Below are 22,078 nucleotides of genomic sequence, written 5' to 3' on the forward strand. Positions count from 1 at the left end.
CGGCCCCGCCGCGCCGGCCCCGCAGCCCGCCCCGGCGCCGCTCCCCGTGTCTCCGGCCCCCGCCGGCCATCCCCGTGTCGCCGTCCCCCCGAGAAGCGTTTTCGTTGTCCCCGTTCCCCGGCGCTTTTCCCGGCGCCCCCCGCGCCATGGCGGCGCCCGCCCGCGGCAAGGAGGGGGGCTCAAGATGGCGCGCGCCCGCGTGAGGGGGGAGGCGGCGTCCGGGCCGGTCCTTTCATTGTGGTGTCTGAGGGCCGCGGCCGCGCCGAGGGGCAGAGATTAAAAACCGGCCCGATCGTCCCTCTGCCGCCGTTCCCCTCGCAGCGGCCCGGCCGTGACGCCGCGGCCCCGCCCCGGGCGGTGCGCGGGGCTGGCTGAGGGCATGGCGGAGGAACGCGGTCCCTGCGAGCCCGGCGGCCTCACGGCGGAGGGGGCTGGAGATGGCGCCGAGCCGGAGAGCCGGGCCGGGGGAGACTCCGCTGAGGGCCCCGACGTGTACAGATACATCAAGGGAGACCTGTTCACCTCCGAGATCTACAAAGTAGAGATACAGAACCTGCCCAAGTACATCGGGTTTAACGACGTGAAAAAGTTCCTCGCCAAGTACGGGCTCAGCCCGCACAAGATCAAACTCTTCGGGAAGCAGACGTTCTCCTTCGTGACGTTCAAGAGCGAGGAGGAGCGGGACAAGGCCGTGCGGGTGCTGCAGGGCGCGCTCTGGAAGAGCCGCCGGCTCAGCGTGCGCCTCGCCAAGCCCAAAGCCGACCCCATCGCCAAGAAGAGGCGGCAGGAGGAGGACGCGGAGCCGGGGGAGGCGAAGCGCGCGGCCCCCGCGGGGGACGAGCCCCTGAGCAAGCGGATCGCGGACGTGGTGACCCCGCTGTGGAACGTGCCCTACGAGGAGCAGCTGGCACAGAAGCTGCAGGAGTGCGAGCAAGTGCTGCAGAAGCTGACAAAGTAATTCCCGTTTGTAACGCTACTGTAGTGTGTGCGAGACTTGGCCTTGTGATGGGATGTAGCTAAATTCACACCAATTGCTACCTCTAAAATGAAGTGAGTTAGAGGTAGGTCAAAACTCACATCCCCTGTCAAAGTAAATAGAAGATAATCTAATCTGCGATAGTAGGGCCTAAAAGCTGTTCCAGTTGACAAAACTTGCTGTTCTTGGTCAGCTTCAAAAAATTGCTAAATGAAGGGGAATTGGTTCTAAAGTCTGTAGTTCCATAAGCAGGAGGATGTTTGTGCCCTTAACAAAATGGCACTGTCAAAGGGTATAAGAGATAATCAATCTGTAGAGATGGTAAATTACTATTGGACTTTTCTCTTTTAAAATCCCCTCAAAATTTTATGCCCTGTCTTTGTAGATCAAAGTGTCACTTCTGTCTCTTGCCTTACATGGATAAAATTGGCATTCTTTTCATGCATGGGTACATTGATAAAACCAGGAAATACAATTGTAACTACATTTAACCCTTATTTTTTCAGGTCAGCTCTTATAAAGTCGGAGAGGGTTTGCCTGTTAAAAAATTCTGGAAGAAATACTCTTCCATGTGATAATCTGATGTGTTTTTAAAGTGCCCTATACAAGAAAATGTTTTGTGCAACTGTTGACCTCAACTTTTCTAACTGTGTGCTTTATACTTTTTGTTTCTGATTTGGGCAGGGAAATAGGAAATAACAACAGAGCTTTATTACCTTGGTTGTTCCTGCAGAAGCAGAAGTTTAATAAACTGTGTTGCCCGGTGGAGGGAGTGAAAGCGTCACCATTACAGGTAATGTCAGCCCAGGTAAAGTGTGAGCTGGGGTTCATGAGCTGAGGGGTACTTTCCTTATTTGGTCTGAGGAGACAGTGGACAGTGAGTATTCGACTTCTTCTTGTAATAATAAATGATGAATTTTAGACGTTGTTGCCTTTCATGTAAATACTGTGTGGACATATTTATAGGAAGCAGAAAAATAGACACAATTAACTGGATATTCTAACTTTAAAATGAATATGCTGTCCCTGCAAGCCTGTGTTGTAAGCTAATACATTCTTCAGCAGAGGCAATAGTTTGCTCTTTACATAACAAGACTTACTAATGCTTTTCAGTGTTAGTTCACACAGGTCAAAATCCATGAGTATCTTCCATATGAACTAAATGTCCTGTGTCCATTTGCAAATGCATTTAACCATATGAGATTTGTTTCAGGAGAAAGTTGGCATGTACAAATAAATGCTATATAAATATCTTACATAACTTTATTTTGAATCTAGACTGAATATCGCAACAAATGTGAGTTCTTGATTGGGATTGGTGTAAATCAAGAAGACAAAACTGTGGGTTGTCGTCTTGGCAAATATAAGGGTGGTACATGTGCTGTAGTGGAGCCATTTGATACTGTTCACATTCCTGCTATTGCCAAAAAAGTAGTAAAAGCTTTCCAAGACTTCATAAGGTGAGCATAAGTAAAATGAGTTATCCGTAAAGGCTTTGATATCTTACTCAAAAATTATTTGTAAAATGAAATATTATGAAAAGCTTAGTGTTTGTTCTGAGCTCAAAGACCTAAGATGTACCAGCCTCAATTTTCAGTGATTCTTTCTTTCCACCTTGTGCCTGGATCACGGGCTCATGGGGTATTTTTCCCTTGCTCTTTCTGGGCTGCTCTGAGATGGGGGGACAGGTACAAAGTGAACAGAGTTTTATTGAAGCAGTGGGACGTGTAAGTCTACAATAAAAAGTGTGTGTTAGTTGTGAGCTTCTTCCACTAACTGCAAAGAAATGCTTTTAAAAGAAGAAATTTGAATAACAAAGGTCCACTGCTTCCTGGGAGGAAGAGAAGAATCATCCTGCAGCAAGGAATAAAACAGAAGGTGTACATTTAAGCAGCAATACTTTTTTAGAAAAATGAGTACTTTCTTTAAAAAGCAATTAAATCTTCAAAAATGGAAACCTCAAAAGAATCATGAAGGTGGAAGGTTTGAACTTGGTATGAAGCAGAGAAGCTAATGATATAAAGGGTGGTGTTATTCTCTGAACGTGATGAGAAGCTGCCTGTTGCCTCTCTGTAATTTTAGATGGGTTAAAATGGGTAAAAGGATTTTGAGAACTAGGCACACGTTATTTTGCTTTAGGAGATGTTATCTCTTCATCAGTCCTTTTTGTTCTTTTCTCTTAGTTGAGGTGTGGGAGTCATTCCTTTCTTGACAAATCAGTGCAGCCCTGTTTGTACTTAACATTTTTTCCATCACTTTGGATAGTGATGTTCTTTTGTGTCCATGAACTGTTTAATGTTATGCAAAACAAATAATTCTGTGTATAAGTAATGGAGCTTCTGCAAATTGCAGGTCAACTCCCTACTCTGTTTACAGCCCCGAGACCTACGAGGGGCACTGGAAGCAGCTCACTGTGCGCACCAGCAGGAGCGGCCACCTCATGGCCATCGCCTACTTCAACCCCCAGGTACTGCCCTGCAGGCAGGGCTGCAGCCCACACAGCTCTGAAGGGCTTACATCTCAGTCTGTGAGCTGTGCAGGCAGAAGGGAAATACAACCACTGCTTGCTGTAGCCTGCCTTGCATTGCTACTCCAATTCTCTTTAGACTGATACCTGGAAATGAACAAGTCGTTCATATGTTATAAACAGTACACACTAAATCCCATCTCCAAGTCACTCACGTGATTATTCTCCCTTCTTTCCAATGAAATCTGTAGAAATTAGGTAAAGAAGAGCTCACTGACCTGAAAAGCTCTCTGGCAAAATACTTCACCGAAGGGCTGGGACGGAGCAGTGGTGTCACCTCTCTGTACTTTGTGGAGGAAGGACAAAGGTGAGGGAGTTGATGTCTCTGGGGGACAGTGGTGCATGTTTTGTGTTTGCAGAACAGCAGGTAGCACTTGCACAGCCTTGTTTGGGCTATTTCAGAGAAGTAGCATCAGTGTTACTCATTTCTGCAAGTCACTTACCTTTTCCACAAGGGACTGTTGGAATTCCCCATTCTCTGGATGAAGGCAGGTAGGGTTTCAGTGGGTGAACCCACCAGTTGTTGCTGGCTGTCAAGCTGTGGAGGTGTTTACTGCAGTAGATGGAGGTTTATTATTATCAAGTAACTTCTACATCCTTTCTTCCCTATTTCTGTGTTTCTTTTAATCTCCCCATCCTCCCTCCTAGAGCACAAGGCTCACACCATCTTCATCCAGAGATAGGCTAGGTCCTACAGCAACCAGCAGTGGAACAATTGCACACTGCAGGGCTAAATGACCAAGAAGAGTCTCTAAGAGATGATAAATGTTACTGCTTAGGATGCAGCACTACAATTTTTGGGGTGACTACAGCTTTGGTAAAAATTGTAACAAACACGTTTGTCTTTTTTTTGTTTCTCCCCTATTTTGTCTCCCCATTTTGTCTCCCCTATTTTGTCTCCCTCAGGAAATCTCCCAGCCTGGAAGACTTGCCTTTGGAGCATGTGGCTGGTGACAAGTACATATATGAAGAACTTCTTGGCCTAAAATTTAGAATTTCTCCTCACGCATTTTTTCAAGTAAGGATGATGTGAAGTTCCTAATTTCACTGGATTTGCATTAATGCCCTCAAGCTTGACTAATGCTGTGGAACAAGATATTATATATCTAGTGATTTAATCTTTTATATTTAGTGTGATTAAATATCTCTCTTGGCTGTAAAAGCAGTGAAGGAGTGTAAACTCGATGGGAGCACACTGAAGACAACTTTTTCTTTATACGAGCTCATTTTGTTTGCCTCCTGTTCCATGGCAGTCTTTTGGTAACACTGAACATGCAGTGGATGGTTTGGAATCTTGCAGGACTCATTTTTGTTTGCTTTTCCAAAACTTATTTCGAGCCTTCCACCACTTTAAATGTGTGTTTTTAACTTACACGTGAAGTTGTGTCTTAAGAACAAGAAAAGGTGCTTTGCTAGGGCTCACTCAAGCACATTTCCTGTTGAAGTGTATCCCTTGGAACTCCCTCTGCAGGTGAACACGGCGGCTGCAGAGGTTCTGTACGCGGCCATCGGGGACTGGGCCCAGCTGAGCCCTGACAGCACCGTGCTGGACATCTGCTGTGGCACAGGAACCATCGGCATCTCCCTGGCCAAGGTGAGCCCCTGCTCCTCCTGGGGACAAGCTGGGCTAACTGCCTTTCTTAGCTCATTGAAAGGGTGGTTACAATGAAAGAAAATACTTGATACATTTGGAATGCAGCACACTGGATCTTAATTTTTTTCAAACAATGCCTCATTAAACTGCCTGCAGCTGTTTTACCAAGTCATTATGGAAGCTCACCGTCGTGTTGAGCAGCCTGAATTATTTTGAAACTAATTCAGTCTGGACTTCCTCAGCAAGCTCTAGATATGAATAACCAACATTTCTTACATCTGGGTAGAGTGGAGTTTGCTAGAGCATGTAAGGAAGTCTGGCCCCCAAAAAAGAAAGACACCAGCATAACTGGAGTCTGTCTGTCCCATACAGGTTGGGATAAAGGGTGTTCATCCCACAATTTCAGTTGAAAAAGTCACTATGGATTTGCACAGTCCCTTCTCAGCCTTTTTCTGCCTGCAAGGCAATAATTCCGTGACCAGGTACTGGGCAAAGTTCCTGTTAATTGCTGATGCTGTGAAAAGTGGTTAAACTTACACAGAGGGAGCTTTTCCCCTTCATTCTGTAGAAAGTGAAGAAGGTGATTGGAATTGAGCTGTGCCAAGAAGCTGTGCAGGATGCCAAAGCCAATGCCCAGATCAATGGTGAGTTGAGCTGAAGTGCTCTGTTTGTTAAGCAGTAGTTGTACAGCCAGTTGATCTTTACCTTATCTGAGCAGCCTGGAATTACATGTTGTTGATAGTGATCTTGTCCATTTTAAACACTTAATCTCTCTTGAAAACAAATACCATGTTAACCCACAGGATCAATTCACCCATTGACTAAAAGCTAGCTTTTTTTCCTTCTTCAGGTGTAGAAGTGAAATGAAACCAGTTATCCTCCTAAATAAAACATTAATAGTAGCTGTTGGCTGTGGGGTTTTGCTTTAGTCCAGATAATGGAAGATGCTCAAATTACTGTTGTTTAAATGATCTGAAATAACAGTGATTGTTTAAATTTCACTGATTTCATGGTAGACTAAGCAATTTGTAGTTTCTAAGGCATCAGAACTTAATATCTAATGTAGTGTACTGAAAATGCTTTGGTAAGTACTCTGACATCCCTTCTTGTTCTTACAGAACTGAACAATATTGAATTTTACTGTGGGAAGGCAGAAGATGTTGTCCCTTCCCTGATGAACGTCTTGGCTCCTCAGAACCTGGTCACTATTGTGGATCCCCCACGAGCAGGGCTGCGTAAGTTCCCCAGCTGGGGCTGTTCTCCTCGGGGGTGCTGGGTGGGGAACCCAAGGGAACACCAACGGGACAGATGAGGTGGAGGCTGCAGGAACGGCCTGGACCAGCGGGGTAGTGCAGCAGTTTGTTCCTGGAATTTCTGTGCCAGTCTGTTGCTGCACACAGAGCCACTAAACAGCTGTCTTGGTTTTGATCATCCAGATTCCAAGGTAATTCTTGCCATTAGAAGAGCTGAACATCTTAAGAAGCTCATTTATGTCTCCTGCAATCCCAGAGCCGCGATGAACAACTTTGTAGAGTGAGTGTTTCTTGCATTAGGTTGACTTAATCTTAAGAAGACAAATAGTGCTTGCTGGGGAGAGGGAGCTCTTAGAAGAACAGCAGTGGTGATGAGCAGACTAAAACATGGATTCATTTCTTCCTCCCCTTTCTGTCCTTTCCCGTTCAGCCTCTGCCGGGCCCCGTCCAACAGGGTGAAAGGAGCCTCCTTCCGCCCCGTGCGAGCCATGGCCGTGGATCTGTTCCCCCAGACCAGGCACTGTGAGTTACTGCTCTGCTTCGAGCGCGTCCAATACCCCAATGGCAGCTCAGCAGCTCAGCCCACGGCGGGAGGGGTCCCCTTGGACACAGCAGGGAGCCAGGCAGCTGCTGGCCATGGAGAGTCACCCTGACTCAGAGACACTGCACAAACCACTGCCTTGCCAGCTGCGTCCATAACATCGTGTCTGTAACATCCAGGGAATAAATCTCTGTACAGCAGAGTAGGTGCAAGGCTTTGAGTTCTTTTATCATACTCATGAATTAAATTTCATTATTGTAGAACCACAGAATGGTTTGTTTTGGAAAGGACCTTAAAGATGATCTCATACCAAGCCCCCTGCCATGGGCAAGGACACCTTCCACTAGACCAGGTTGCTCAGAGCCCCATCCAACCTGGCCTTGGACACTTCCAGAAGTGGGGCATTAGGTACTATTAAGCCCAAAATCTACTTTTCTCCTCATGCCCATAGTGGTCTCCCTCTTTGAAGTGGCTTTAAATAAAGTATTCCACAACTCTGTGCAGATACAACTACTTGAAACCTGGGCTGATTTTTAATGCACCACCCCCCCTTCCCGTGAGTGTGACACACCACCCTTAGTGAACAGCTGCTACTCACCCCAGCCAACACCAGGCACGCCGGAGGGTGGCACTGCCACTGCTCCCCTGGGCTCTGCCAGCCTGTCAGAACAGGCAAGTGAAGATGGAGCAACCTTAAACCTTCCACAAATCATCTCACTGCTGACTCTTCCCTAGGAAGTGACGAACTCAGTCCACCCTCAGTGCCCCCCTCCCCTCAGCCACAGTCAGTCTGACCAGGCTGGAGCAGCACGGACGGGACAATCAACGCGTGAGTGTCCTAAACCTCAGAGCCAGGCCCTCACCCTGCAAACTGCCCCAGTCAGGCCATGGCAGGAGAGGGAAGACACTTGTCATTTTTGGTCAAGAGGCTCCTCCTCTCAGTGTCAGTGAGGCTGCTCAGGGGGTGCCTTCAGTCAAGTACCTCCCCTGGCACAGTGATCTCCAGGAACTTCTGTAGCCCCACTGAAGTGTTCTGATCCTGCAGGAGCTCTGAAAACGTAACCTTGGCCTCACAGAAAGTGTATTTCTGGAAGAGCTGTGTAATTCAGGGATCACTGAGGAATGAGAAAACAAGGAGTACAACCTCATCTCCTTCAGTGTTTGAGTTATAGCTGAAATACTTCTGGACCCTGGTGCTCTGTCCCAAACCTCTGCCCTGGGCTCCAAAGGATCTTTCCTCAGGTATCTTCCCAGCTGTTTTAGTCGTAGCCCTGTGCAGCAGGAGACAAAGGCAGTTTGTGTTTGAGACAAACCCCCAGCACAGACACACACCAGGACAGTGACCCCACTGAGCACCTGCAGCTGCACTTCCCGTGTGCAGAGACAAACCTGGCTGAGTCCCAGCCCAGCCCGGGGTGCTCTCCAGGCAGAGTCACTCTCCAGATCTCAGCAGCTGCCATGAACAGACTGTGATCCACACTCCAGAGCAGACAGAGCACTGACTGGGAGAAGGAAAAACCATCTGAAATCTCAAGTTACCAAACATACTTCTGATACACATTTAATGTGGCCTGACCAACAACAGCCCCCAGCTGTGCTGACACCCCACCTGTCCAGTGACAGCAGGTACCAAAAGCAGCACTTTGGGCTGAGACACTCCCAACCTTGACATCATTGAAGTAAAAATACAAATCCCAGTTCAAGAAAACACTGTAATTCCAAGGGTTTAACCATTTAAACATTCAATTCCTTACCAAGAAGGGGATCAAGTACTTCCCTAACCAAGAAGTTAGAGCCTGCACTAATTTAATTTTCTATGAAAAACACCTACAGGACTCAAGGAATAAAAAAGTACCTTTTTCTAGATATGCTTAAGCCATGGTAATACTGATCACACTGGTGCATTTTATAATATCAAACTTTATTGCTCAAAACTAATTGTCTGAAAAATACACATGTAGTACTCAAAGACCAAACACAGAGGATTACATGATTGTGCAGAAAAAAAGCAAGCAGAGGCTCAGTGAAAATGAGGCTTTATAGTTGTACCAATTTAGCACTGGCATCAAGCAACTGCACCCACCACAACTCAAAGAGCAACCATTGTTACCTGCTCGGGCAGTACGGATGGACTCTGGTTTGTTTTGTTTTCCCACCTCCAGATACACACTGGAATACTGTAACTGATCATTTATTTGGTTAATAACAGCATGGCTTCTTGCACTTCACATTCCTTCCCACGGAAAGTTAGGAGGATATCACTTCCTCAACTTCACTCCAGGACCAAAGTACAGTTTAGAGAATTAATAAGATAATCATGATGCTTTTAAATACTTGGATGTTACAAATATATTTGTATAAAGCCTAACAGCATCACAGGAGAATGGAAGTTTACATACAACAGTTAAGTTTATGCATAATAGTCTTTCCAAACTTCTGAGTACCCAACTAATTCATCAGTTCTGCCTAATAAATATGTAAAAAAGCTGATGACTGTGTTTCAGTAGGTAGCATCTGACTAGTCACTGCAAGTCACAGTAAGTTTTCTGTCAGTACCATGAAGATTTGAATGCACACTAATTGAATCCTTAAAGTCAATAAACCACACTTTTGTCAAGAAGCACATAATATGCAAAGCAAAACTGTCTAATCCCCAAAGGATGGAACAGTTCTTAAAAATACACTCCATCCCTATAAAAATACCCATCTTCCTCTGGATATAGAAGGGATAAATAACAAGTATCAGTGACAAAAGCAGCAGTTGTTTTATGCATTCATACAATCAGATCTAAACCTTTACAGCCGATTACCTAGAAAACACACAAGTTACAAGACAAGTTTAGGATACATCTTGAATCACACTGTAAGTGTTCATGCAGAAGCTGAAGTTAATGCAATGATCTATCCTCTATCACAGCAGCTCGTGCTTATGTGCAAATGCAAGACTGTTACACTCCAAACAATAGTAAACATTAAAACACAAGAATACTCCACAGACATAAACAGCAGTTCCTTGTTTGTTCCAGCAGTTATTGCGGGTTCCTGGACATCTCTCCAGTTAAAGGCTGCAGCAAGGTCTGATACCATCGTGGTGGTTGGTTTTTGTTTAGAATGCATAATACACGTTCTAGGCTTTGGTTCACAATGAAATCTCTGGGTGTTTATTAAGGGCAATGGTCACCTTGTGAATCTGATAGTGGCAGAGTGAGGTAATACAGCAATCCTCTTAAAATTAATGAAAACAAATTGGTAAGCGAGGCATCTATGGATATTCTGCAGGTGACCTGCAAATGCATTGACATTCTGGTTTCAGAAAAATAAAAAGATCTACAAGGGTGATTTGTCTTTTACAGTGCCATCCAAGTACAGATTTTTCTGCTGAAAACAGAGAAGCTGAAATAAAACCTATCTATTTAGGCATAGAAGATATAAGCCCTGTCTTTAGGAAAATAAACAAAAAAAAAATCCAATAAAAACAAAGAGACAAACAGCAATCACTGCTTGTCACTGCTGCACCAATATTATATACCCTTCAAAGGATGGAGATTTATTAAAGCTATACAAAAAAAAGCAGAGGCAGTGTTTTTTGTTTCTTTTTTTTTTTTTTAAGACAGGCCACTTCTTTAAATAATAAGTTCATGTATAGTCTTCCAACTACCCGTATCCTGTTGTACCAGGATTACAACTCGTGGAACTAAAAAGCTAAATACAATAATAAAAAAATGGATGGATTTGTATTTGCAGAGACCTCCGAGGGTATCACTCAAACACAGAAACAGGTGAGACTCCAAGACTCCTCCTGTTTAACCTCAAACATCATATGCAACACGTGAGAGAACATCAGCTTGAAATAGAAATTAAACTCCACGTATTTCCAAAGTAATGCATGATGTAAAAGGAGGTCTTACAATACTGATGCCAACATTGTTAAAATCCAGTAGGCACTAAATTCAATATACTGCAGCACTCTCCATGTAACACAGGAAATCAAAAACCCCCCAGCAAAAATCAAAAGAAAAACCAAAGCAAACAAGCCCTCGAGCCCCCAGGTCCCTGTCCAGGTAAGGGGCAGGAGCTGCAGCAGGTGCAGAGGAGTGAGCTGGGTCACTGCCCAGAGCAGGAGGGTAGGACAGAGCAGAGCAGCTCCTCCAGGACTCACTGCAGCACCAGCTCAGCTCTCACTCTCCCCTCGCAGAACCAACACAGAGCAGCTCCCAGGGCAGACACTGCAGTGCCAGAGAAGCCAGGGATGGTTCCCAGAGCAGCCACTGCAGTGCCAGAGAAGCCAGGGATGGTTCCCAGGGCAGCCACTGCAGTGCCAGAGAACCCAGGGATGGTTCCCAGAGCAGACACTGCAGTGCCAGAGAAGCCAGGGATGGTTCCCAGGGCAGCCACTGCAGTGCCAGAGAACCCAGGGATGGTTCCCAGAGCAGCCACTGCAGTGCCACAGAACCCAGGGATGGTTCCCAGAGCAGACACTGCAGTGCCACAGAACCCAGGGATGGTTCCCAGGGCAGCCACTGCAGTGCCACAGAACCCAGGGATGGTTCCCAGAGCAGACACTGCAGTGCCACAGAACCCAGGGATGGTTCCCAGGGCAGACACTGCAGTGCCAGAGAAGCCAGGGATGGTTCCCAGGGCAGACACTGCAGTGCCAGAGAAGACAGGGATGGTTCCCAGGGCAGACACTGCAGTGCCAGAGAAGCCAGGGATGGTTCCCAGGGCAGACACTGCAGTGCCAGAGAACCCAGGGATGGTTCCCAGAGCAGCCACTGCAGTGCCACAGAACCCAGGGATGGTTCCCAGAGCAGCCACTGCAGTGCCACAGAACCCAGTGAAGAACAAACCCCACGCCCCTCCTGTGCTGTGCTGCCAACCCCTCCTGCCCACACTGCCTGTGCTGCAGCTGAGAACACTTTGCATATTTGTGACTTCCTTAGTTAGGAGCATAGCCAGTTATGGTCTCATTCTACTCATTACTCTATGTCATAACCCAAATCTACATTCTAGTTTGCAGAAGTTACACATTGTCTTTAAAAACTAAAAATGTAATTAAAAAAAGTAAAAACAAAGGCTTCTTAAAAAAAACCTAAATTGCTGCAGTTATTTCAGATTTTAGGGTTGTGTTGATTCTTTTTTAAATTCTTTGCTTTTATGGTGCAAATTAATTAAGACTTAATTGATCAAGTCAGATGTAATCTGACACCAAACAAATAAGAAATTGTTTTATTGCTGGGAGAAGGGAGTGGAAAGTCTTTAAACACATCATTGGCAAAGTATATTTAGACTATCAACCATCATCAGCTGCATTTTGGCTCCAAGCTTTGAAAACAGCCTTTCAAACTACAGTTTTTATTTTAATCATACAACTAGGGCCATATTTTCCCCGTTCAAGTGATCTGTAAACTAACACAGGCTCTTTTTATTTCAAATAAAGTCCAGTAATTTTGGATATCCAACCTGTTACTCTTAACACTACCAGGTGTACTTGTTCTTTTCAAGTAGTAAAAAAATCTGTATCCTGTGCTCTCAAATAACTAAGCCTGGCAGGAGACAAAAAGCAAAACAAAAACAGCATTACTGGCCTAATCCTATGGCATTAGGAACATTGCTCATCACTTTCCTGTATTTGTCACCAAAGTGTCTTATCAGTGCATATTATTATGTGCTGAAATGCAACAAAACTTTTCACAAAAATAGTTTTAGGCATGTTCATACAAGAAGATGTACATATATTTCTTTTATATATACATATATATGAATGTGTATATATATAATATCGGCTTCAACCTGTACATAGATATTCTGAATTTCATACTTAAAATACATCCATTTCAAACAACATGGATGGCTTTCCAGGAAAAAGTGCTTGATTGATTTTATCCTGTGTGAACATGCCTGTGCTCTGTGCATTTGCCAAGTAAGAGACCTTATGATCGATCCTTTAAACGTACATATCTCAGAGGTATTAAAAAAGGAAAAATACCTAACCAAAGAAAAAGAAACTAGGAAAAAGTAATATTGCCCTGATGATGCAAAAAGAACAATGCATAACTGAAGCAGCTTGGATTTTAAAAGTTATCTTGCATTCTGCAGCAAACAATTTTTAAATAATTGTTGAGAATCTAGTTCCTCCGTTTGTGTTATTGCTCCCCACTTGCATTTTCTCCTCACACATCAACAGTGCAGAGAGGTTCACTCCCAGGCTGAGCCGACTCCACTATTGTCATCTTGGGTTTCTTTCGTGTTTCCTCCTACAAAAATATGAAACAGCCCCCACCACACAGTCACAAAGAGAAGGTAATCATAAACACCATTCCAATTCTGTACAGTTTTAGCCAAACTTCTGTCAATCATTGTGAAAGGCTAACTTGGGCTGATGTTGAAAATAAATTTACTGAAGTAGGTACAATTAAGTTATAAGACAGTTTAAAAGAGAGGATGAAAATCTCTCTAGAAGTAGCCCCCCAGTCAAGTTTTGAAGAGCTCAGATTTTGAGATACCGGGTAAAACAAGCAAAACCATCTGACCATTGGTACAGGGGAACTGTGGCACTTGTGCTGTTTGTAAATCCACAACAACATTTACTCACTCTTTCCTGTGCCAGTTTTTTCATTTCTTCCTGTAACTTGTTCAGGATGTGCAGATTTGGCTTGTTCTTTTTGGCATACTGCTGAAGCTCTATCACACTTCTATCAGAGGTTTCCTATTCAACAGAACCACAAGCAACAGCTGATCAAAATAATGTACATGAAGCAATAGTTGTACTTCCCTAAGTAATAACATCTATTTCCACAAGTCAGGTCAATGTTAAATATTGAACAGGTTATATGATTTTGATCTGGAAGATGCAAGATTAACAGTGATTCCTGCCAGTGCAATCACTCCTCTCGTGTTCTGGCAATAGCAAGGTACAGGATCCCTTCTGAACTGAGAACTGCTCCCCAAAGGGGCACTGCCTTCACCAGCAGGGACCAGCACACCAAAGCAGACAGCCTAAAGCTTTGCTGGGGTTAAATTTAAACCCCCAGAAAGACCCAAAGGCCAAACTCCAGTCCCAGGGTAGGTTATGACCAACACAAGAGCACAGTCACCTGTTTAACCAGCTTGCTGTTCTCCCTCCCGTACATCCGCAAGAGAGAGCCCCAGTTCTTCACGTGGGGGTGCAGGAGCTGCAGGATTTTCTGGGAAGCCAATTGCTTCCCCACTCTCTTATTTTTGCCTGTAAAAACAGTCATGGCAGTGTGTCAGTTCTGGACCATCATGTGGTGAGATGAACACAAATGTTCACTTGTGTCAGTGAGAACTGGGACAGCAGAGCAGAGGGACATTCCCCAGCTGAGCCAGCACCCCAAACATTGCCTTGTGTCAGTGAGAACTGGGACAGCAGAGCAGTGACAGCTCCCAGCTGAGCCAGCACCCCAAACATTGCCTTGTGTCAGTGAGAACTGGGACAGCAGAGCAGTGACAGCTCCCCAACCCCCAGGAGCCAGGCAGGGCAGAACTGCCCAGCCCTGTACTTACACCAGCCTCGCACCGTGTGCTTCCCACACGTCATCACGTATTCACTCTTCTGATTTTTCCCAGGAATCACTTCAAACTTGATGGATGTATCTCCCATTCCGTGGTTTCTTAAGCACAAAATCAAGATCACATTCTAAGTAGAACTACAAACAACTGAAGTGGTTGCAGTTATCTTTGAGAGTAATTGCAATGAAATTAGACATTAATAAATTCCAAAACATTCATTAATGAAAAGGGTATTTTAGATCAGTAACTTGAAAAGGCAAGCCTGTATAAAGGAAAACCAAATACATGTCCCACAACTAAATTCTGATCTCAGAAGAGGCATAAACAGCAAATATGAATTCCAAGTGCCTCAGCATTGCCCAGCTGAGTCCCCCCAAAGCACAGGGAGCTCAACCAGCCCAGCAGTGCCCAGGCACTGCCCAACACTGCAAGGACACTGGGCCCCCAAACTGCCCTCCTGCTGCAGCCTTACCTTTTAAGGCACTCATGGAGAATCTGATATGGAGACAAGAGTCCAGCTTTACTGGTGAGTTCATATACCCGTGAGTCCTCAATACTGATATGGTTAAAATACTACAAAGGAATTGAGAAGGGTCATTGTGCTTTGTGCAAGTAAGGCCCTAAAACTGTCCTTAACTCTCATTTCTCTTTTGCAACATTCTATAAGATCTGCTGTTCTGTGCTTAATACTTTAAAAAAGGCTTTTAAATCCATAATGGGAGGTATTTATCAACATCCTTAAAGCTGCCACACCTAATCACACAGCTATTGGCACATTTTGTATTGCAAAACAACAGAAAAAATGGTTTGCATTTTCCTAGTGACCATTTCAGTAGTGTAGGGGATACAACACAGTTTTAAGTTAAAGCAGAGGTACAAACAACTAATCTTCTGATCACTGATTTGTCCTTTACTCCTCACTGATGGTCTGTGAGAAGTACCACTGATCAACAAACTATTTCACACTTCCAGTACCTGAAAATATAGCACATATTCTCCACTTAAAGAAACTTTTCCTTTGATTTTCTCAAATGTCACTGCCTGAGATTTACAGATAGGTAAAAACGCCTCAGAAGCCTGAGCACTTCTCAGTTCTTTGTTGGTGTCCTAAGATGATCACACAAAACCAGACAGCACCTCACTCTGAACTTTTCACAGCATCAACCAGAGGATTTTGGAAGCCAGGACAGTACAGGCAGTCTGGTATCTTGGAGCATTTCAGGTCTTCAGTAAGTGACCTGATATAATCAATAAGGAACTAGTTCTCTGCATCACACTAAATCTTCTGATCAATTCCAATTAAAAAAAGGTATTTTCATTGCCATAGATCTTCCTCTAAAGGAAGAATTTCACATTTCCCTTTGACTGAGAAAACAACCTCATGAACTTTCCATTGTATTTTTGACACTGGAGGTGCAATGTTCTTAAAAACATACTCCGATAATGACAGCCAGGAAGCAAAAGCTCAGTACCTCAAGTTCTTGACTGTCTTTGGGCTTCTCCTCAGAGGTCTGTTTAACAAAGTCGGGAATAAGGATTTCCAGTGTAGCTCGAGCTGCAGAAAGTGATTAAACATCTTGGTTAAGTTTACTTTAAACAATGATTGTAAAGAAAAAGATCTCCTCTAGTAAGTGACACAGAGCCCTTAGCAGCAAAAATCAGAGTTGTGCCCCTCAGTTGTTAGAGCTGAGCCCTGGTGCTGCATCCCCAGGGCATTCAAACCCCAGCATGGTACAAAAAGCACCCCCAGGATCTGCCTAAACCTTCACAGCAAAATCCCTTTTCCTCATGCACAAACAATCCCAGGCTGCTTTTTGGGGATTTGGCTGCACTGATGGAATTCTCACGTGCAGAAATCACCACATGGATGTTATACATCTTTATGTGCTGAGGGGTTTTTCCTGAGCCTTGTGCTAAAGAGATTGAAACCTGGAGCTCAGTGAGGAGTCCTAAGATAGCAGATGTGGCAAGACATTCCCATCTAGAACTACTTACACATTTATTACAGACTTACACAACTGGAATAATGAAGACAAGTACTTAGAAATCAATAATCACATAGTTCAATGCAACTGTTTTATTTTCAGAAAGAAAACCAATACAAACAAAAGCTGGAGGGATTTTTTTTTTTTTGAAAGACAGGCAAATATTTTCATTTTGCTACAATCCATCCCCAGGTGTTTATACAGCAGGTGACAGCAGAGACATAAAACCCCCAACAAGTTCTTACTGGTGTGATCATTAGAGACAGACTCTCACACTGCTGCCCAGTGCACATCAGGAGTCTGCATGGAAGTCAACAGAGCAAGTTTCTTCATGGTTTTCTGTCCCAGTCCATTGCTGAACCTTTGCTTGTCAGCAAAGTCTCTGCACCAGCATTTATCAATTTTGCCAAAAGGCCACATACACATTTTCTTTGACTGTTAACAAAATTATTCCCACTTACTATGGCAAATATGTAATTTCCAAAGCAGAAATGAAAACAGATAAACAAATCAGGAGTTGTTATTAAGAAAGAAAAAACGTTACCAGCTTTATTCTTGGCAAGTTTTTTGCTGCTGGCAGTTCCTGCCCCATAAGTTACTCCATCAATAATAACTGAGGCTCCAAAAGGTTCACTTGGGTTCTCTGGAAACAGAGGAAGAAAGTAAAAGAAGGCTTTGCAGAACTCTCAGTGTAAAATACACTCACCATGAACATGAAATACCACCACTGTCAAGGCTTCCTTTTCTTCTTCATTTCAACTTCAAGAGGGATGGAAATTTTTTATTCTTCATAAAGACTGAAAAATTGCTTACTTCAGTATAAGAAAGACTAACAAGAGTTTTCCATTACCAGAGACTTACCACCATATACTCATTCTTCCAAATAAAGAACATTTTAAGAGATCCCTGGTAATCTGCCAGAATTCAAGTATTAACACCAAAGTTTCCATATCCCAGTGTGAATACAAGAGCCACACATTCTGATATTGAAAATTCAGGTAAATTATGTAATACATACATAGGAATAACATAATTCTGAAAAATTATAAGGTGCCCTCAAAAAAACCCCAAAAAACCCCAAAACAGCAACAGTAAGAATTAAGGGAACATACATCATAGCACCTCAGGAAACAAACTCCAACATTATTTGATTGCAGGTATATTTTAAGAAAATGTAGCAGACTTACCACATTCAAAGAAATTGTAAACAGGGCGAACCTTCAGGACTCGTTGCATATATTCATGCAGTATGCAAACTTCAGACTTCCCATTGGGATTAATGACAAATTCTGCAAAGAAAAAAAAGACAAAGAGAGGGGAAGAAGCTAAGTAGTTCCAGTCTTTAAAAGACAATTTCTACTACAAATAAATCAATCAATAAATTAGAAGCTCCAAGGGTAAGTGCTTGCTCAAATGAAATGTGCTGTTGTTGAATCTGGTGCAGGTAATTAAGACCTCCCAGGCCATTTTCATTGACAAAGCATTGAGGTGTGAGATGTTTCTATCAACAACTAGAAGTGCACTAATTATGAGCCAAGTCGAACATTCTGTTCAATGTTTGCAGTCCCATGGCCTCTGGACCTCTAGACACAGCATTTTTGGCAGTGAACATCAATTAGAGATCCTCTAATTTGCTCCAAACACATCAGAAGGGAGACACAACAACAGGCACATAGACTTCAAATCCAAAAACCAGAATCATTCCCCCTTCCCTCCCACACAAAAACCCTGTTTAGCAAGCCACAGACCAGGGCACTGCTCCCTTGCCATGACTGTGCTCTTTTTATTGGAAAGATTACTTTTGGGTTGGATGGGATTTTTCCCCTGCAACAGTATCATTAGTCAAGAGCACAAACCCTGGCTCAGCAGGCACTATGGCAATATGGGGGAGAAAGTCAAGATTAGATAGATAAAGTGCAAATACGTCTTTAATTTAGACAGTTTCAATGGGGCTCTAAACCTACACTTGAAGATAAAAATGTATTAAATGAAAATTCAGCTGTACCTCCCTATAACAGGCAATGGTCAATATGCAACTCATGAGCTTTAATTCTGCTAAAGAGAAGAAACTCAGAAACATGACAACATACAAAATAAAACCAGAATCCAAATCACAAGTCTAATGGACATTCTAAACACCAGACTGCAGTCAGATGTGCTATTATGGATACACAGCCAATATACACAAGGGAACACTCCAGCTTCTTGTCAGATACAATATCCACTCATCATACCACAGGACACAACTGCACACACATTTGTATTTTTAACAGGAGGTTTTAATCTGGATTAATATGGCATTTGTAACCAATCCCTTATTTGGGACCAATTAGAACTGGTACAGAACTGAGAAGGCAGTAGCACTGAGTGACAAGGCAGGAGGGTTTTAGCAACAGCCAACAGTAAGTATAGCTGAAGGTAGTCACTGGTAACCAGGACTGTAACCTTAAATAAAATAAAAATCTTTTAATTTGGGAATTATCTTTTCAATAGGAAGCACATTTCGACAATATTTTCCCTTTACTATGTAATATGATGGATCAAAGAACACAAAATGAACTTGTTGGAGGATTTATTTCCAGCCAAGCTTAGAACTGCTCTTAGTGTTGAAGGCAGAGTGTTTGAACTGCAGGCAGATAAGCCAACCTTTCTTGATAGGTGCATCCTGCACGGAGAGGGTGATGAGTTTCTGGTTGGCAGGCAGGATGGGCCGCTCGGCCTCGGCCTGCTTGCGCTTCATCTCACGGTTGAACTGGCGCCGCTCCGCCCACGTCCGGAACTTCTTCACCGTCACCTGCTCAAAGTCAAAGCGCTTCTCCAGGTAGCGCCGGAAATCTTCCAGATCTGAGGAACACAGGCAAGTTACTCTCTCCTCTTGACCACTGAGCGAGCAGTAAGCTCTCTATTTCCACTGTTTGAACAGGCTGTAATTACAGTCTTAGAGCAGCAGCCAAAGGTTAAGATGCTATTTTACACCAACAGAACTAATTACAAGTTTTCCTGTTACTGGGTCAAATGCAAAACGTTTGTGCAAACTGGAAAACAAAACAAAAGACCATTTTATTCTGTCACTTGAAGATTCTAGGAAGCCCTATCTAGCACAATACCCAACCCAGTTTGTAACAAACACTGGCAACTGTTCTGCTTCAACACCTGTTCACCTTCCTGTCCCTGAAGCAAGGCACACAGTGAGCACAGTTCTGCTTCCAGCCTCAGCTTCCTGAGCCCAACTATCCCTGCCTATTTATTCAGCAGTGAACCATCAAACTGTACAGTGATGCTGCATGACCTCCAGGAGTGTCTGCAGCCTCTAAGCACAATTTAACACATTCATTTCACACACAGAGCACTAAAAGACTCCCCCCTTGAAATACAGCTGCTTCTCCTTTCTAGGATACTTCTGCAGATATAATCAGCAAAAATAAAGAGTAGCATCCACAGATGTAAACAAACAAAAGCAAGCTGCTGGTATTGTTTCCTTCCACAAGGAACTCCATATGCAAGTCATGCTTATGCTTGATCACTCACAGATCCTATTTGAAGAAAGAGATACAGAGGTGAACTTCATGTACAAAAGTAAGTGCTCACTGGTTTTAGTTTTGCTGCTAAATACTGGTGATTTGGGTTTTTTAAATCTTTTGGCATGTTTTTCTGAGTGAACAGGACACATGTAATGTCAAGGGCAAGTTTTATGTTTGAATACTAAAGACAAGTGGCAGCCTATGACCAATATCAATATTCTGAGGAGCATTAATTTACATGGATGGGCCTCTCAGGTATGCAGGTGTGGTAAGTGGCACATGAGTTTCCTCTCCAAGTTCCTCTAAGTTAGGCAGTGATTTTGGCATGACTTCTTCAGCCAACTTTTTGTGCAAAGGCTATCAGACTTGTACAAATAAAATAACGAAGCATCACCCCCTTCATATGCATCCAATTATATTTGCATGAATTATTTTGATAGAGTTGTGCAAATAAGGAAGTATAGTTTCTTAAAGAGCTGATACTGAAAATAGATACAATTCAGCCAACATAGAGGCTGCCTAGAAAAGCCTAGTTAAAGAAGTCACACTAACACACCTGACAACAGCAATTCAAATGTACACATTGACTTAACTGACTGTTAAACTGAGATAAAGTCTACAGGACTAACTTCCAAAATGTTCACATTTTTTGTGTAAAACCTTTCCATGAGGACTCTCAAGGCTTCAGCAAAATTCTTCACTGTGTATTTCTTTTCTGTTAAAATCAAAATTGATTTCTAATACTGGATGTGTTTCTCCAGATCTCAGAGCATGCAGCCTGATAACTGACCACCTGATCTCAGGCAAGATACCACTAGCTGCCAAATCTGGAATAAAGCCTCCCAAATGTCATTACCCCAACTCCAGGCAAGAAAAGACCCCACTTGCCATACATACCTACAGATTCATCTTTACATACTTCAACTTTGGCCTTAACTTGTCCCAAGGCTCCTTGTGCTGCATCTCCCCCAGAGGGGTCTTTGTCATCTAAAGGCCCAGAATCAGCAGCAGTGGAATCTGGTTCTTCCGTTTGGCAGTCCAGTTCTGAGGATTTCTCTAGATGCTTTACAGGTGATACCTCCCCATTTGGGGTTATGTCATTGTTTTGTTCCCTTTCCTCATTTTCCTTCATTTTTTTGTAATGAAAGCAAGGAATGCTACTAAGGGGAGGATCATGTTTCTGCAAATATAAAATAATACAGAAGGTATCAGTATCTCAAGATCACCAAAAGCAAGAGTCAAACCCAAGAGATGCAATTTAGATGGAAGTTACTTTTCCTCAGTGCAGGCTCTGGCTTCTCTTTGGTCAGCAACCTCATTCTACTCAAGAGCTGAACAGGGTCCCTCCTGTGGTACCCTGACACAAACCTGCTGAGAGTGTTGGCTGCTTTGGATCCAAACTGCATTCTGGTCACTTATATGCACACACTACATGCTTTCATAAAATCCACCCAGCTTTCTTGGGGCATGAGCCCATGGCATTAAATCCAGTTTCTGCAGATTCCTTGGGTTCATGACTGTCACATCCTTACTTCTACAAACGTGGACCATAAGCCACAGCCCAGACTAGTTTACAGCTACAAAGAAGTGATCCATATATATTGCATGGTGGAATAAAACCAGAAGTTTTCAGCCATATGCCAGAAAAACAAAGGCACCAAACAAGATCATCCCATTCTCTTTAACTGCCCAAACAGAAAACCCGAGCACCTAAGAAAAATCATATCAAATTTTCAGAAAGAGAAGAGTTTACTTTTCAAGGACCTTAGTTTTAACACTGGAAAAAAAGCCCACTAAAGTAGAAAAATATTCAACTGCTTGCAGGAACACATCTGATGTTTAAATCTTAGTAAGTATGTAATTGACAGCTCTCACCCTTATGCTTCCTGTTCCCAAGAAATAAGGTCTAGACCAGGTAACAACTCTGGATTCTCTGTGCAGATATACAGGAATGCCCGAGTTATGGAATGTCATGATCCATCCATCTGGCAAAGGCTCTGTAGGAGGGCGGCCACGACCTTGAAAGCAAAGAATGGCTTTAAACTTGCACAGACTGCTTAAAAGAACAAGAATCCAGGTTTTTATTTATTGCCTTTTCTGTCTCAAAGAATAAAACCGCACTGCAACAAGATTAAAGATGTTTTTTAGAGA

The 22,078-nt window shown here is 43.4% G+C and overlaps 2 protein-coding genes across 2 annotated transcripts in view; one reads left to right on the top strand and one right to left on the bottom strand.

Annotated features, from left to right (window-relative positions):
• Positions 1 to 6: 6 nt before the first annotated feature.
• Positions 7 to 7,093, top strand: TRMT2A (tRNA methyltransferase 2 homolog A). Its single transcript, XM_064675532.1, has 11 exons — positions 7 to 954; positions 1,661 to 1,769; positions 2,255 to 2,436; positions 3,329 to 3,443; positions 3,695 to 3,810; positions 4,410 to 4,521; positions 4,975 to 5,097; positions 5,666 to 5,741; positions 6,216 to 6,332; positions 6,534 to 6,630; positions 6,781 to 7,093. The coding sequence occupies exons 1-11, from the start codon at positions 380 to 382 to the stop codon at positions 7,001 to 7,003; spliced, it is 1,845 nt and encodes a 614-aa protein (XP_064531602.1). The 5' UTR covers positions 7 to 379; the 3' UTR covers positions 7,004 to 7,093.
• Positions 4,972 to 22,078, bottom strand: part of DGCR8 (DGCR8 microprocessor complex subunit) — a 25,150-nt gene continuing 8,043 nt past the window's right edge. Inside the window, exons 4-14 of the mRNA XM_064675529.1 lie at positions 21,803 to 21,945; positions 20,825 to 21,107; positions 19,053 to 19,250; positions 17,594 to 17,695; positions 16,951 to 17,049; positions 15,894 to 15,976; positions 14,894 to 14,994; positions 14,416 to 14,522; positions 13,986 to 14,113; positions 13,484 to 13,597; positions 4,972 to 13,145 (exon numbers count right to left, since the gene is read on the bottom strand). Of these exons, the coding sequence (XP_064531599.1) occupies positions 13,062 to 13,145; positions 13,484 to 13,597; positions 13,986 to 14,113; positions 14,416 to 14,522; positions 14,894 to 14,994; positions 15,894 to 15,976; positions 16,951 to 17,049; positions 17,594 to 17,695; positions 19,053 to 19,250; positions 20,825 to 21,107; positions 21,803 to 21,945 (1,442 nt within the window). The 3' untranslated portion in view covers positions 4,972 to 13,061. The remainder of the gene's footprint in view (positions 13,146 to 13,483; positions 13,598 to 13,985; positions 14,114 to 14,415; positions 14,523 to 14,893; positions 14,995 to 15,893; positions 15,977 to 16,950; positions 17,050 to 17,593; positions 17,696 to 19,052; positions 19,251 to 20,824; positions 21,108 to 21,802; positions 21,946 to 22,078) is intronic.

The sequence above is a fragment of the Pseudopipra pipra genome, chromosome 18, assembly GCF_036250125.1.
Source record: "Pseudopipra pipra isolate bDixPip1 chromosome 18, bDixPip1.hap1, whole genome shotgun sequence".
Lineage (NCBI taxonomy): Eukaryota > Metazoa > Chordata > Aves > Passeriformes > Pipridae > Pseudopipra > Pseudopipra pipra.